General features: G+C 40.3%; 1 protein-coding gene across 1 annotated transcript; it reads right to left on the bottom strand.

Moving 5' to 3' along the window:
* Window positions 1–126: 126 nt before the first annotated feature.
* Window positions 127–3,124, bottom strand: LOC145093912 (1-aminocyclopropane-1-carboxylate oxidase homolog 1-like). Its single transcript, XM_079032157.1, has 4 exons — window positions 2,974–3,124; window positions 1,725–1,771; window positions 555–1,646; window positions 127–489 (listed from the first exon to the last, which is right to left on the bottom strand). Exons 3-4 carry the CDS (start codon window positions 1,374–1,376, stop codon window positions 238–240), a joined length of 1,074 nt encoding a protein of 357 aa, XP_078888283.1. The 5' UTR covers window positions 1,377–1,646; window positions 1,725–1,771; window positions 2,974–3,124; the 3' UTR covers window positions 127–237.
* Window positions 3,125–16,606: the final 13,482 nt, after the last annotated feature.

Here is a 16,606-nt window from a genome sequence, read left to right as displayed (position 1 = left end):
GATAAATAGGAACCAAAAGATATTCCACTTTAAATCTTTAACGAATCAAGATCTAGGTTTTTGTTTTTTTTGTGGAATTTTCAGTACTTTTGGATGACTTATTAAGCAAAAAGTAAAATGGGGACATTTAAAAAGATAAAATGATAGTTCGTTAATAAATAATAGGTAAAGTAATAACACTTTTTCATTTTATAGAAAACGACACTGAGTTTGATAAATGTGTAAGCGTGATAAAACCTAAATCCTCCAATGAAGCAGCTGAGGAACACCATCAAGGGCCTTGGAGATGGAATGTTGCCCGTATTCATGGTAGGTGGTTTCTCTGTACCTCGGTGGGTTCTCATCGGAAACCAGCTCCGGCAATGGTCCCACCACCTTCTCCGACGGCGCTAAGGAGGTTCCGAAGAAACACGCAACCGACACTCTCGGCCCTTTCACATTTGCCACCACTCTATGCTCCACACTTCTCAGTTTATCATTCGATAAAATCTGAAGAAAACCTAAAAACGTTACACTCCGATTTTGGTTTTTCAGAGTAAAAAATTTGAACTTGCCTGTAATAGATCACCGATGTTGATCACAAGCGCACCAGGTGTTGGAGGAACATCAATCCATTGATTTTGATGGAGGATTTGGAGTCCTCCGATTTCATCTTGTAGAAGCGCTGCTAGAAATCCATTATCTGTGTGTTTTGCTGTACCCATAGTTAGATCTGGTTGTGGACAAGCAGGATAATAATGGCCGGCGATTAAAATCCCTTTGTCAAAATCCAGATCTCCGAAGTAATTATCGTTCAACCCCAAGGCTTCTGAGATCAATCGGAATAGTAAGCTGCCTAGTTTCAGCACATGATTCGAATACTCGATTTGTATGTCCCTGCAAACCTCCGGCAATTCCTCAGGCGGCGGAGTTGACGGACCCATAAATGAAGAGAATGTGTCTCTCCAGTTCGTGGCGGGGGAACTGTAAAGATCGAAGTTGCTATTATACACGACGCTTCTCGAAAAATCTCTCGAGTATAACCGTTTTTTCACCTCCAGATCTTGCTCGTGAAATCTACGAACTCCTTGAAGCATCTCGTCCATAACACTCACAGGGATCCCGTGATTCACCACTTGAAAGAAACCTAGATTCTCCGATGCTGCAAGGATCACCTCCACCGTCGATGCTCTATCGGTTGATCCAAGGTCAACGACTGGAATCTCGAAAGTTGTGGAGGTTGTGGGGGAGGTTTCCGGTGGATGGATGAAGATGCGAGGGATTTGGCGGATTCCGGCATCGACGAGGCCTTTAACACCAGTTTTTGTTTGGTCGAAAGCTTTGAGTTCCGTTGGTCGATCGTAGCCTGGGACGACCGAGGCGGTGGCAGCAGCCATTTTTGACTTTTTGTAAAAATGATGGTGTGCAAAGGCTATATGAGATATGTCCGTTTGAGAGAGATGTTAAGTTGTCGTATCTGTCTTACGCATGAGGGCATTTTGGACATTTCACCTAAGGGTTTACGTAAGATTACTGGAGTATTTCAAGCCATTAATTTCTTTAACTTCAAACTAGATTTCAAAAATCAAAATGAAAAGTGTTCCTTCTTGAAGATAAACGAGAGGACAAGGTCGGATCATATTTAGTTTTCGAAATTGTTCCTAAATCTACAAGAAAGAAGAAATTGCCATGATTATTGTTTATCGACATAAAATAAAGAAAGATATTGAACTTCATTTCCATACCTTAAGCCCAATATAGGCTCCTAGGTGTCTTCACCCTTTCACATGATCTAATCAAACAAAGAAAAAACAACAAAGTCAAATCACCAAAATACCCTCAGGCCTCAACTAGCTAGTATTAGTAATGATACCTCAACTAATACTAGTTGAGGTATCATTAGTAATGATACCTCAACTAATACTAGTATCATTACTAATACTAGTAATGATAAATAAATGACTAAAATGCAGCTAGTATTAGTAATGATAAATAAATGATTAAACTGCAAATTTGGTCCTTGTGGTTATTAAAAAAATATGAATGAAGTCTAAAAAGTTTCCTACTTGCTCTAAAATCATAAATTTTCCGTGGATTTGTCCCTGATTAATTTGAAATGACTTTTTTATCCATTTAATTTCTTTTTTACATTTTTTATATTTATTTTAACTATTTTTTAAATCAAAATTAATAATAATAAAAAATAACCAACCCAACCCACCCACCCCTCTACCGTACCCTCTCCCATACGGCCATACCTATACCTATACCTCTCTCTCTCTCATACACACACAAACACAAAAGATCAAAAAAATCGATCGATCAAACCCAACGTCTTCTTCATCTGGCACACCTTCTTCCTCCGGCATCCCTATTTTCTTAGTTGCCCACCAAGATCACAACAGCTAAACCACCACCAATCAAACCAAGATCATAAGAGTTAAACCACCACCAATCCACACCAAGATCACACACACAAACACATCATTGATCAAACCCAGAAGGCCATAACTTTCTTTGGCGTACCCCCTCTTACCAACAACAACCTTTCACACACACATCCTCATAATCTTTCAAACCCAGATTTCTCCCCTGTATATTAGAATTCACACAAGCACTGCATATTAGAATATCTACAACCCACCAAGATATCCCAATCCCCTTCTTTTGTGTTGTTTCTTGTTATTGTCATTCTCCCTGTACATATAATTACTAATCACACACATATAACTTACGAAACCTACATACAAAACTATTTGTCTTTTATTTCTAACTGAAAACCTCAACAACCACCAGATTTTTCACATCTTTCTCACAATCTAGTAAAAACAAAACCCAAAATTCTCATCAAATTAAAGTTTAGATGAAAAAATCCAACAAGCCTTATATCTAGAATCAAATTTCGTTCCTTTCTGCTTGCAATTGATCTATAAATGATGTAAAAATAATGTGTTATTTCTTCACTGGAAGAAACATCGCTAGTGGAGAACAGACCTGGAAGAACAAAACCATCCGATCAGAAACTCTAACCATGTCGTCGCCTCTATTGGTCGCGTCCACTTTTTCTTGGATTTCTTTTGCCTTGTGCTTCTCCGACTTCACTTTTCCGAACACTAGGTTTCGATTGAATGAAAATGAGAGAAAATGGTAGATGAGGAAAAGGGCAAGTTGGTGAACAAAAGAAATAGTCAAAGAGGAAAAGAAAGAAAGTCAAAGGAATATAAAAAGAAAAAGAATGGGGTGGGTACGAGTGGATGGTTGGGATAGTTTGATTTTCTTTTATTAGTTTTAAATTAAATATATGTTAACATACATATAAAAAATGGAAAAAAGAAAATTAAAAGGGTAAAAAAGACTTTTCACTTTTATCAGGGACTAAAACCACGAAAAAGATTTAATTTTGGACTATTGGTGTAAGTCAAAAACTTTTTGAACTCCATCCACAATTTTTGACAAACCACGGGGACCAATTTTACAGTTTAGTCTAAATAAATCAAGTGTGTTCAAGAACCTGTACTTCTAAATCTTTCACATGCATATTTATTCAAATGATCAACAACCAACCTTTGCAATACAATTTTTTGTAAAAGTTAAAACAAAATGCATACACCAATTATAGAAAGTTATCTGAATTCATCCACTATTTAGGATTTGGTTCAAATTCAAAAACATATCAATTATTTTATCATAAAATTTAGTCATTATATACCCTTCAAAAACTTATGAAACCATAGATGGCGGAGTTAAGAGTATTTTGCAGTGTTTCCAACCATAATATGCATGCATTTTGATTCTTTTTTTGCCTCCGAACATAAGGACCGCATGTAAGCTTCAAGAACACCATTCAATGACCATTAGAAAAGGATGACTAATGATGAAAAAGAATGCATACAACCAACATGGCCCATGTTATAATAGATTTTCCATCTCTATTAGCTGAGCAAAGTTCCTTCAAATTTGACCTGAATTAGATTGCAAGTTCTTCACAAAACTCCACCTATTGTAATTTTATCTTTTTCCGGGACCTACAAAATGTAATAGCTCTCAGGAGCTTAATAATAAACTAGAAACATTTTAGGCGTTTTTCAAATCAACCATTTTGAAATTTCCAAATAAATCATTTTAACGTTATATTAAGTCATAATGGTTCAATTAGAAGTATTTTCGAAATTTAAGTTGTTTGATTGGAAAACAAAAAAATATAAGTGGTTAAATCACAAGATTGCTCAAATAGTCAAATATAATGGGTTTTCTATAATTTCCCCTTTCATGAATTGTTAAAAATATGTTGCATAAATTGGAAAAAAAAAGTAAAACATTGTTGCATAAATACGTATTTAACCCATGAGACGTTTTCAATATAGTAGATTGGTGGAGTGACTTTGTATAAAAGGAGCCCCTAAGTGTTTGACCAAGCCTGGACTGATTTGATTTGCTTAATTAGTCGGTCGTCATAAATCAAAAATCGGGAAACAACAGATGGATAACGAGAATGATTGTAATCCATGTCACATGTCCATATGATATCTAGAATGGAGGAATATATGATCCCTTATCTAATGTATGCGTCATTGACTAGGTCAAAGTTCGAAAACAGCTTTTAAGAGCTACGATTGCTAGTCGGGTTGTGGAGTCGTACTTGCAATAATAGTTATTAGACTTATCCAAGTGGGAGACTGTTGTATTAGGCGTCTAAGCCCATAACTATAATTGGTATGTACTTGACCCGATAGTAGCATTGTCCATTTGGGTTGCATATCACCAGGACAATTTGATAGGATGAATTTTTGAGAAGAGGATATTTATGATTTGTTAATATATTATAAGTTCTAATATATTAATATGAAATCATATTATTTAAATAGTATTGATCAAGAATTAATTTGGAATTAATTTTGTGATCAAAATAGACTAATTAAATATGAGGGGTTGATTTGGTAAAGCCATTCATTCTTATGGTGTGGGCCAATGATCCATGATTCCTTCGGTTGGGCTAAATCCATGTGACAACCCATGGATGATCCATGGAGGTTTAAACCCATGGAGCCTAATGAATGTGGAAGGTCATGCACATTAGGGTTTACATGGTGTAACCCTAATCTTGCCACACTATATAAGAAGCCCCTTAGCATCCACAATTGGCGATTAGACACACTGGTGATCCTTGGAGATCCATAAGCCGATTTTAGTGCAAGAAATACTCTCTCAAAAGTCTCCTTTGTTCTTGGTGTGTTGTGATTCCATTTGAGGTGCAACACTTGGGGCACTAAATTCTTAATGGTCAAACTCAAGAAGTTCTACAAGCTACAACAAAGAGGTAACTTTACAACTCAATTCCATGTTGTTTATATTAATTGTATGCTAGTTGTAGGCTTAATGCTTTGGAAACAATATTGCATGTATAATTAGAGAAAACATAGATCCAAAGCATTTAGGGTTGTATGTGCACCATAGGATGTTGTAGTATACTAAAACTCAACAGAACCCACAAAGAAGCAAGGAAACAACCAATCAAAAAAGAGGAGATTTTCACAATAGCGAGACCCAAACATCAAGACAAGTACCAATGGACGGCCAAAGGCGATGCAATTCCACCCAGAGACACTCTAAACATCAGTTTCTCGCCATTAGACCCGTGAGTGCCCGACTGGGACCCAACATATCCAATCATAATCCCCGCCAAGTTCATACAACAGAAGACCTGGCGAGCCTTAGTCGATCGAGGTAGCAGCATCGATATCCTTTACGAACACCATTTCAAGCAACTCTCGCCATCCTAGAGAAGGAACTTGAAACCCCTAGCCCAGGCACCACTCGTTGGCTTAACTGGACACAAGTTGTGGCCACTCGGCTCCATAAACCTACCATTGACTATAATCAGAGTCGATAAGAAGGAACAAGTAACTAGGATAATTGAGTTCTCGGTGGTCAAGCAAAGATTTGATAATGATATAAACCTTGGGCGCCTGACTCTTTTTAGGATAATTGAGTTCTCGGTGGTCAAGAAAAGATTTGATAATGATATAAACCTTGGGCGCCTGACTCTTTTTCAATTACAGGCTATCCCATCGACAATACATGCCACAGTCAAGTTCAGAACAACCAAAGGTTCAAAAACGGTCACAGCCATTAAACACGAGCAAGGCTAGCCTGAGTAATCGCCGCGTAGGTCACCACGCATCCCAAAAAGAAGACGGACCATGATACTCACATCCAAAATGGTTAAAGACGAGAAGAAAGACACCTATACTCCCGATAAGAAGAACAAGCGAAAGCCCCGTGCATGTAGCCTAGGGGGGATGGGAGCAGTAGCAACAACATTACCACAAAAGATACATCGCGTATTGTTAGCATGAACACCAAGAAGGGATGTGTATCACTAAGCATATCCACGCGCCTTCACGAAGTGAAGACACAAAGTACGGAGAAGAATCCTGACAAAAAACAAAACCAATGGATCACAAAAGTCGGGGAGGGAAAGACTAAGAACCGCCTTACAAAAGAAGATACATACAGAGGCTACTATCAACAACAAGAGTCTGCAGTTGGCAGAATTGTAACATCCCAAGTCAGAATCAAGAGTTCAGGGGGAGGGGGGGGGGGGTAAAGTGTAAGTTTGGAAAAGAAGGACTCGGCGAGTAGGAGCTTCAACTCGTCGAGTCGAAGCGTGTGCCGGGCACATGTTAAGCGACCCGACTCGCCGAGTCAGTGGCTGGACTCGACGAGTCAGTGCTGGAGCGAGAAACCCTAATTTCTAGGGTGTACACCCTATTTAAAGAACCTTAAGCCTTCATCCCAGCCTCTTTAGCACCCCTTGACGTCCAGGAGTTTTCCCCCATCGTTTTCAACCCTAAATTGTGAGAGAAGGAATTTTGTGTGCTTTGGGGCTTAGAGAATAAGGATACTTGAAGTATAAGTTGGTGGGATCATAGAGGAACGAAGTAGATCTATTTTCCTTGCTTCTTGGCATCAAATTTAAGGTAACAAGCTGTTACCTTGACCTTGTTTCAAATAGATTGCTCATGGATGAAGTTTTAGGGCCAAATTGTCATATTAAGAGTCCTTTTCGTGTATTGGATCCAGATCTGAGGTTGCTACTTCGGATCTAGACTTGTCTTAATTGTAGAATCTAGAAAGTGATAGCTTTGGGGCTTGATTGAGAGTGTCCTTGACTTAAACCTTCATTTTTAGCTTATTGGAGCTTGTTGAGCCTTGCATGCACGTAAAGTTGGAAACTTTACGTGTGAATCTGGCCCTAGGAGTCCAGATCTATGTATTGGAAGCAACGAAATGGCCTGTAATCGTCAGAATGAAGATGTCACGTTTAGACTCGGCGAGTTGGTAGAACAACTCGGCGAGTCTGTTGAAGATTGCCTTGGACTCGGCGAGTCTGGTCGTGGAACCCTATCCTTTTCTGGTTAAGCCGTGCCTCGGTGAGTTGAGCAGGATGTGACTCGAAGATTATTGGACTCGACGAGTCTTGGGGTGACTCGGCGAGTTGAGTCGTGATTGGGAGTTTCTGAGTATAGGGACTCGACGAGTCAACGCGTTGACTCGACGAGTAGGGTCAACCAGGAAGGTTGACTTTGACTGAGGACTTTGACTTTGACCAAGGGTTGACCATTTGACTTCCATGGGTATTTTGGTAATTATTGGTATTTATTGGATTTGGTTATTTGGTAATGTTCAGTGGTGGAGTTCATGTCGGTGGTCGGAGCAGCGTGATCTTATTCTTCAGTCGGCAGTTGCAGTTGAGTTATCCTCACTATATCGACAAGGTCTAAGGCACCAAGGCCGACCCTTTATCGGATTGAAATCCGGGTATATGTTTGATATGTTATTGCTTGCTATGTCTGTATCCTGGTTATTAGGATGGTGTATGTTAGAGACCTAGTTAAGGTCGGTATCCTGGTATATAGGATGATGTTATGTTAGTGACCGGTTAGGTCGGTATCCTGGTTAGGATGTTGCTATGATATGTGATCTACTAGATCGGTTTGATTAGATGTGAATTGTTATATGATTATATGTTTATGTGTACATGGTTGTTTGGACTGGGGTTGGGTTGAGGCGGGTCCTGCTTTGTGTTGTAGGCCAACATACCCAGGGCGGGCCGGTTAGACCGAAAGCCTGGAGAGCGGTCCGGATAGGCCGAAGGCCCCAAGAGGGCGGACTAGACGTGCCGAGGCTCGGAGAGTGGACCAGATAGATTGAAGGCCCGGTGCGGGTGGACCAGTCATACTGTAGACTCGGAGAGTGGACCAGGTGGATTGAAGGCCTGGTGCGGGCGGACCAGTCACACTGTAGACTCGGAGGGAGAGTGGACCAGGTGGACTGAAGGCCCGGTGCGAGCGGACCAATGACACTATAAACTCGGAGAGAGAGTGGACCGGGTGGACTGAAGGCCTGGTGCAAGCGGACCAGTCACACTGTAGACTCGATATGCATGGTTGTTCTGTTTATGATATGATATGATATGATATGTGTATGATATTGTGGTTGGTATTTTGGGGGTAACTCACTAAGCTTTCGGGCTTACAGTTTCAGTGTATTGTTTCAGGTACTTCAGGAGATCGTGGTAAGGCGAAGGCGTGATCGTACCGCTCCTCAGTTTTATGTTGATGTTTCTGGGATACTCTGATAATAAATGAATTGAAAACCTTTTTGTAATAACTTAATGAATATTAGTTGCTTTTGGAAAAGTTTATGATGAGAATAAATCTCAGATCGTTTAGATCTTTCACAGGTAAAAAGATGATGAACGAACAATTCAAACACAATATGATTATGAACACAGTATGGAATCAACGTAATGCTTATGATTCAAATATAGTCACGCCTCAGCAGAGCTCGATAAAGAACTTCCACTGTAGAGGCGAGCTAGGGTTTACAATATTTGTGAGAGAAAATAATAAAAGTGTTATTAACAAAGGATGCATGCATGCACCTTAAATATCAAAACCCTAGATGAAAAACATGCACGGTTGGACAGGCCCAAACCGGAAACCTAAACTGGGCTAAGGATCGAGCCCATGACGCAACACTATAAGCCCAACAATCTTCCCCTTTGTGTCAAAAGAGGCGAGAAATCATTTCCTTTGAGTAGGCTTCACGGTCTTCACCACCTTGAACAGCCGAGGGATAATAGCAAGAAGAGTCTGCCGAAATTGAATATGCCATCTCAGCATATCAGTAAACATCTTCTTGTCGGTTGCTGTGTTCTGATTACACCTCTGGATAATCTCTAGAATATGCTCCAAGCAAGCGGTTAAGAAAATGTGCTTGTCAACAAGAGCGAACATACATTTCTGACCTTTGCCCCTGATAAACATCACCGTGTGATACTTTGAGTCGATTTTTCCCTTGACCATTGTATTCACATCGCCTGCTCTGCCCATCGTTTTGATCGTGGTTCGCTTGTGAATGGCAGAGGCGACCTCTAGATCCATCTTTGCTACTTCGTGAATGTAGCAAACAAGCATTCGCTTGATGTGATCTATAATCGGCTGATACTCCTGAGGATTTGACAGCAAAATGTTGTTGAGGAGTATCCAGTCGTGGGGATTGAGGTTCGGCAGATCAGCCAGAGTGAAGTTATGAACCGAGCCTTCAGAGCCTCGAGTCACTTTAAATTTCACGTTAACGAACTTCCCTGCTGAATAGGGCTTCAGAACCTTGACAGTTGTGATCTTCTGCGAACTCCAGGTCAAGTACTGGGGCTGAGCGAACTCCAGATAGAACTCTAACATATCCCGATCCACCTTCGGGTATGGAGAAGGGATTGCAGCAGTTGAGTTGAAGCAGTGAAAGATGAATGCCTTTCGAGTGATTGGCATGTCAAACTGTGCATCCTTGGAGTTTTCAAGCCCAAACGACATGACTGGTTCGAGCCAAAGAACACTTGGTTCATCAATAACACACCTTTGGAGCAATTCAAGGGTCCACTCTAGAAAAATAGACTTCTTTTTCTCCAAGAGCTCCTTCTCTTTTTGCTTCTTCTCCAGGCCAGCCGTTTTCTTCTTGAACTTTTCGGCAAGCTCTTTCTCAGAAAGTTTTGTTTTCTGATAAGGCTTTTCAGGAATTTCACCCAAAGTATCTTCATAATCATCTTCATCATCAATATCATCTTCACCGATCTTCTTTTTCCTTTTGCTGCCCGAAGCTTCATTAACCTTCGATTCAGCTGTTGGCTTCGGTTCGGGAGGAGGTTGAGTTTTCGCCTTCTCCCCCCTTGTTTCGGCTGGACACCAGTCACCGAAACACCCTCAATATGACTAAGAATGTCCAGTACAGGTTTGAGTTTATTAGCTAAATGCCTTTGGATGGTAATAGTTATGATGGGATCATGGGAATCAAGGAGGTAAAGCAAAATGGAATGAACATCGCCAACAGAGCTTCGAATAACCTCCCGTTCAGACTTCAAATCGTTAAGCTCAGCTGTTGCAGTGCGAAGCTTGAGGTTTTGCATCTTTAGCTGAGAGGTTCGTTTGTCCAGCTCATCCATGATACGATTTTCCACAGCCAACTCTACCTCCAGTTGAGTCAAACGGTCATTGACGTTATCATGCAGAATGGAATTGGCAGCTTTGATGGCTTGACGAGAAGCTTCAAGAGTGGACCTTTCAGCTTGAATAGAGAGCTGAAGGTTATCAACTGAAGCGTTCACGGTCAGAGAGTTCTTCTGAGCAGCTTCTTGCAAAGAATCCAAAAAGAGACGAGCCTCATAAATTAGTTTATCGACTTTTGCGGTCGCATCTTTGCATTCCTTCGTGGAAGCCTCAACATCAAGGGAGGCCTTCTGGCATTGGGAAGTAGAGGTGTCAATAGCCTTAGCTGCAGTAGTGAGAGAGGCATTATGTTCTTGGACAACGGAGGAGAACAATGCTTTGAAAGCAGCATCTGAATAGGCACCAGAGGAAGAGGAGGAAAGCAGTTGATCAAGTTTGTCATTGACTGCTTTGAGATGGCGTTTGGTGACATGAGCATCTTCGTCTTCATCACTTTGTACACGGTAAGGACTGAAATAAGTGGAATCAAATTCCAAGTCCTCACCGCCAAGAACTGGTGTGGTGTCAGTGGATTGGGTAGGTTATAAGGGTTTGTAGTGACAAGAGGTTCGGTTGTAACTGGTGGTTCGGTTGTGACAGGAGGTGTGGGTGCTGAAGAATGAGCCCCCATAGTAGTTGTGGTAGTGGTAGTTTCTGTGAAGATTGGATCAGGGATGAGAATAGTGGTTGATGGTTGAGAGGTAGTGATGGGAAAAACTAGAGGGATTGAGATTGGTACAGAAACAGGTTGAGGAGAAGGGGGTTGGGAACGAACATGTATTTCTGGGGTAGGCGAGCGAGGCGGGGTATCACCACGACCCGAAGCCTCCTCATCAGAGCTTTCGCTTTCTGAATCTGAAGGAGCAGTAGATTTGTGTTTAGGAGGAACATACTCTGAGTCGGAATCGCTTGAGGATTGAAGTATGAGTCTCCGAGCGTGCTTCTTCTATTTCTTTGGCTGAGGCTGTGAAGGAGCAGCCTTATCTGACTTTCGCTTCTTAGGTTTTTGACCCTTGGTTGGTTTTGTAACTTTTTCCTTCTTCTGTGTCTCTGTTTTCTTTCCCCTCTTGGCTGGCTTGTCAGCCTCTTCAATGGAGCGAACCATGGCTGGTGTAAGTTCCCTTGGACCCAAAGAGGGAAGGTTCTAGTATTGCTGAAGAGCATTGCTTGCTTCAGACACACATGAAAGCATGGCGTCAGGGATTGATACAATGAAGGAATACTTGGTGGGATCAGTGAAGATTATCTTTGTTGTGTGAAAGGTGGTGATGGAGGAGAGAAGAGAGTCCGCCATGATTGGAACTTGGAGACAATCCATTGCCCACTTTGTAATGATGGACCAATACCTTCCACATGAGATCTATGAATGTCTTGATGAAGAATACAAGTTTTGAACCAGTTGTCGCTAGATGATGATCCCATAGTCCAAATTAATCCCGTGATACAGCCCATAAGGCACAATCATAAATGACTTGCTTGCTCCATCTGAACCGGTGCTTCGCTCAAAGAGTCCTTTGAACAGGAGAGTGAAGAGGCCATTCCATTGAGGAGGAAGGTAGGACTTCTTGAACTTGGTAATGGTGGCTAGGGTTTCAGTGTACCCCATTTGATAAAACATGGAGAACAGTTGACCAGTAGTGATTGATTCAGGGTTTACCAAAGTTGGTTCTTGAGAGAGACCAATTAGGGCACAGAAGCGGTTCTTGGAGATAGAGGTCTTCTCATTGTGGATTTCAAAATGAATCCCCTCAGCAACCTTGTCGTAGTAAGCAGTTGTGTCACACCCCCGAACCAGACGGCGGAAACGTCCGAAGGCTCGCGTGACTTTAATTGAATATCATCACAATGAATATACATGAATCATAACATAAACGTCACCATGCATCAATATATTACAACTATAATTTTTCACATCAAGTACATTGTTTTAACATACACATTCATAACATAAATTGTTTGAGTGCTTTTAACAACATAACATCCTAACATTACTTCATATTACTCTTCCGCTTACCTGTTACCTGAGAATACAAGTTATTTTGGAAAAACGACAACATATGAAATGTTGGTGAGTTCATAAGAAATGTTGTGATAAAATGATTTGCGTAGTTTGTAAAACCCAAAAAATCCGATATTTTCTGAAAAGACATTTGTTTATCAAAGTGTGAAGATCCATAAGTTGATGCATGAATGATTTCAAAAACATATATATGAAGGGTATTTTGTATTATAGCTATAAAATTTCGAGCGAGTAGTATTGAATTCTCCGGAAAACCCGATGTTTTCCGATGTTGAAATGTATTCATGATTACTGATTTTTGTATTGTCTTAACGAATGAATATTGATTAATCCACATTGTATATCGTCCTAATTTCGTCTACTTTGACTTCTCGTAAGCCTTAGCGAACGAAGACAAGGGGAGCATTATGTCCCACTATTATCGTAACTACCTTAGGCTATCGTGGATGTGAAAGACACGATGGTCCAACTCACATTTGGTTACTGTGGCCTTACTAGCTTTTCTAACAGGACACTTTGGCCCACTAGCACATAAAAGCTATTGAAAGTCCTTTTATAAAATATTGGGTCATTGAAGGCCCAAAGATCATGTTGGTGGGCTTGCAAGGCCCAACAAGCATGATTTGAAACTCACAAGCCCAAAGTTTGAAGATTTACTCATTTTAGTCATCACGTATCTATTGGAGTGTTTTGATTTAACGATTGTTGTTTTGTATTGATTCGAGACCGAATCAATTCGTCTATAACGATATTTGGTGTTGAATGTGTATTCGTTTTCTGTTTTGTCGGTAGTCATGGATCTTGTAATTTGTCTTAATGAATTAATTTGTTTAAAAGTAGGATTTGACTTTTTCACTACCTTTCTTTTATAAAAATTACACTTTTAGTCCTTTATATAAAAGAATTTCATTTTTAGTCCTTAAAACATTTTCTTGACACTTTTGTATCATAAACTTGTTGAAAAGACAGTTTTAACCCAAAATTTATTTTGCTCATAGCTTTAGCCCTTCCAGAATGGAGTTTCTCGGTTAGAACCCCATATTTCGCAACTTTTACTGTTTTGGCCCAAAATATAAAAAGTTTACATTTTTGATCCTTTTTGGAATTGAAAAGCATTTTTGACCTTTGAAATAGTTTTATTGCACTTCTTATCCCCTGTTTTGCAGAAATTTTCATTTCAGCCCCTTTAAACTACATTTTTCGCAATTATGGCTTATTGGGCCAAAAAGCCCAAATTTAGCCCATTAAGCTAAAAATTTGCATTTCAAGTCCTTTGGAAATTCTAATGTTTAGAAAAATGATTATAGAAACTGTTTTGACCCTTTTGACCCTCAAGAAACCGTGACTTGACAGTTTTTAACCCAAGTTTTGTATTTTGACAATTTAAGCCCTAAAATGGGTTTTATGTTAGAATATGTTCCTCATAGCCTTATAAGCTATTTTTCTTGACTTGTTTAATGTAAAATAACTTAGATTATGTTTGTTTCCATTCTCATGTCATAGATCTCGAGTTAACACCCCATTTGGTTACATATTTATCACAAAAACACATAAAATCACACACATACATGCATAAAATCACACATAGCATACACATACACATAGATCTACACATTTTCTTGTATTCTCCCCCATAAAACATATGAAAACCGAAAAGAGAGGGGTATGAAGCTCACCTTGAGTTGTGGTTTCGGTTTTGAAGAGAGGAGTGAAGAAAATTTCGATCCTAGTAAGCTTTCTTGGATGATCTCGAATTTAGAGGCTTCTAAGAGATCACAAGATTGCATGGATTTAGAAGAGATTTTTGATGAAATGAAGTAGTTAGATCATGGATTAAACATCAACTTACCTTAGATTTGTGATATTAAAAAGAGATTTCCTTGTAGCCCTTGTGATTCTCGAAATTTTTGAGAGAGAGTGTAAGGATGTTCTAGTGAGAGCTTGGGAGAATGGAAATGAATTTTGTGAGTGTGTGTGTGTTGTGTTCGGCCGAGAGAAGAATGGAGAGGGGAAAAGAGAAAGTTGATGAGATGATTGCTTGGAAGCATGGGATTTGCATGGAAACCCACCAATTATTAGTGAGGTGGCAATGAGAAAGTCAACTCCTCTTTCTCTTGTGGGTTTGGGCCGAGAATGGAGAGGGGAAGAGAAAAGATTCGGGCTTTTTGCCCTTAAGCCCATATTATAGTTAAGTTAGATGATGCTTGGCCCAAATAAATCAAAGTATAATTTTTATGACCTATTAGGGCTAAATTAAATTGGTTGTGACCCATTAAGGCCCAAAATATTATGTTTCGTGTATATGGGTCCAATTAGGGCCCACTAGAGAGTTCTAGGTTCAAGATGGATAAATTGGAAGTTTATTAGTCTATTAGGCCCAATAAGGAAATCCTAGTCCAAAATGGACTCAAACCGGGATTTCAAATTTGTTGACCATTTGTAGTGCTAGAATGAAGTATTTGATGAACTTTTGTTGTTATAGAATAAGCATCATGCATGCTTTCATGTTATTGATTCATAGTTGTTATAGGTGTTGTAGTTAGAGGGCACCAAAATTCCTAGTTGTGACATCATCCCCCCGTTAGAGGGAATTTCGTACTGAAATTCTTTTGAAAGCTAGATTTGAGAATGCGAGAATAGATGAAGGTACTTCTTCTTCATTTGATATTCGCGTTCCCATGTGAATTCTGGTCCGCGTCTCTCGTTCCATCGAACTTTCACAATTAGAATGCGGCTCTGCTTGGTACGCTTCACCTCTCGGTCCATGATTTCAACTAGCTCCTCGATGAACAGAAGGTTCTCATTGATTTCAATCTCCTCTAAAGGAATGATGAGAGTCTCGTCGGATAAGCACTTTTTCAAGTTAGAGATGTGGAACACAGGGTGTACACTGCTGAGCTCGGCGGGTAGCTGCAGTCTATAAGCCACTAGACCGATTCGGGCAAGAATATCGAAGGGTCTAATGTATCAAGAGTTCAGTTTTCCCCGCTTCCCAAAACGAATCACCCCTTTCCAAGGAGAGACTTTTAGTAGCACCCTATCTCTGACTTGAAACTCCAAGGGCTTTCGTCGTTTATCGGCATAGCTCTTTTGTCTGTCTCGGGACGATTGCAGTCGTGCTCTGATATGAATTATCTTCTCGGTCGTCTCGTGTATGATTTCCGGTCCCGTTAAGGCGTTGTTCGACATTTTCCCTCTCGCTAGTTGGGTGTCTCCTACCTCAGCCCAACACAATGTTGATCTACATTTACGCCCGTATAATGCTTCGAAAGGAGCAACTTTGATACTTGAGTGATAACTATTGTTGTATGAGAACTCGATTAAAGGCAAGTGGGTATCCTACGATTTTCCAAAGTCTATTACGCACGCGCGAAGCATATCTTCTAGCATTTGGATGGTTCGCTCGCTTTGGCCATCCGTTTGTGGATGGTAGACAGTGCTCATGTCGAGTTGTGTTTCCATAGCTTTTTGAAGCGATTTCCAAAAGCGGGATGTAAACCTACTATCTCTATCTGAGATGATAGATACAGGTACTCCGTGGAGTCTCATGATTTCCTTGATGTAGATTCTTGTCAGGCGCTCAATCTTGTAGGATTCTTTTATTGGTAGGGAATGGGCGGATTTCGTTAGTCTATCAACTATTACCTAGATTGTGTCCAAACCGTCCGTCGACTTGGGTAGTTTGGTCACAAAATCCATGGTAATCCCTTTCCATTTCCTCTCGGGAATTACTGGTTGCTGTAGTAATCCAGAGGGCTTCTGATATTCCATCTTTACTTTAGCACAAGTGAGACACTTGCTCACATAAGTGGCAATCTCTGCCTTCATATTAGGCCACCAATAATGTTGCTTAACATCCAAGTACATTTTGTCTGAACCCGGATGGATGGAGTATCGCATCTTGTGGGCTTCGTTGATGACTACCTCTCTGAATCCCCCAAGTTTAGGGACCCATATGCGGTTCATGAAGTAATATGTTCCATCTTCCTTCACCTCCAAGTTCTTCTCCATTCCACGCATCGCTTCACTTGTTTTGTTTTCCGCCTTCATGGCATCTGAT

The sequence above is a fragment of the Lactuca serriola genome, chromosome 3 (assembly GCF_051521515.1).
Source record: "Lactuca serriola cultivar US96UC23 chromosome 3, Lser_US96UC23_V15, whole genome shotgun sequence".
In the NCBI taxonomy this organism is placed as follows: Eukaryota; Viridiplantae; Streptophyta; class Magnoliopsida; order Asterales; family Asteraceae; genus Lactuca; species Lactuca serriola.
This window is presented reverse-complemented; position numbering and strand designations above follow the sequence as displayed.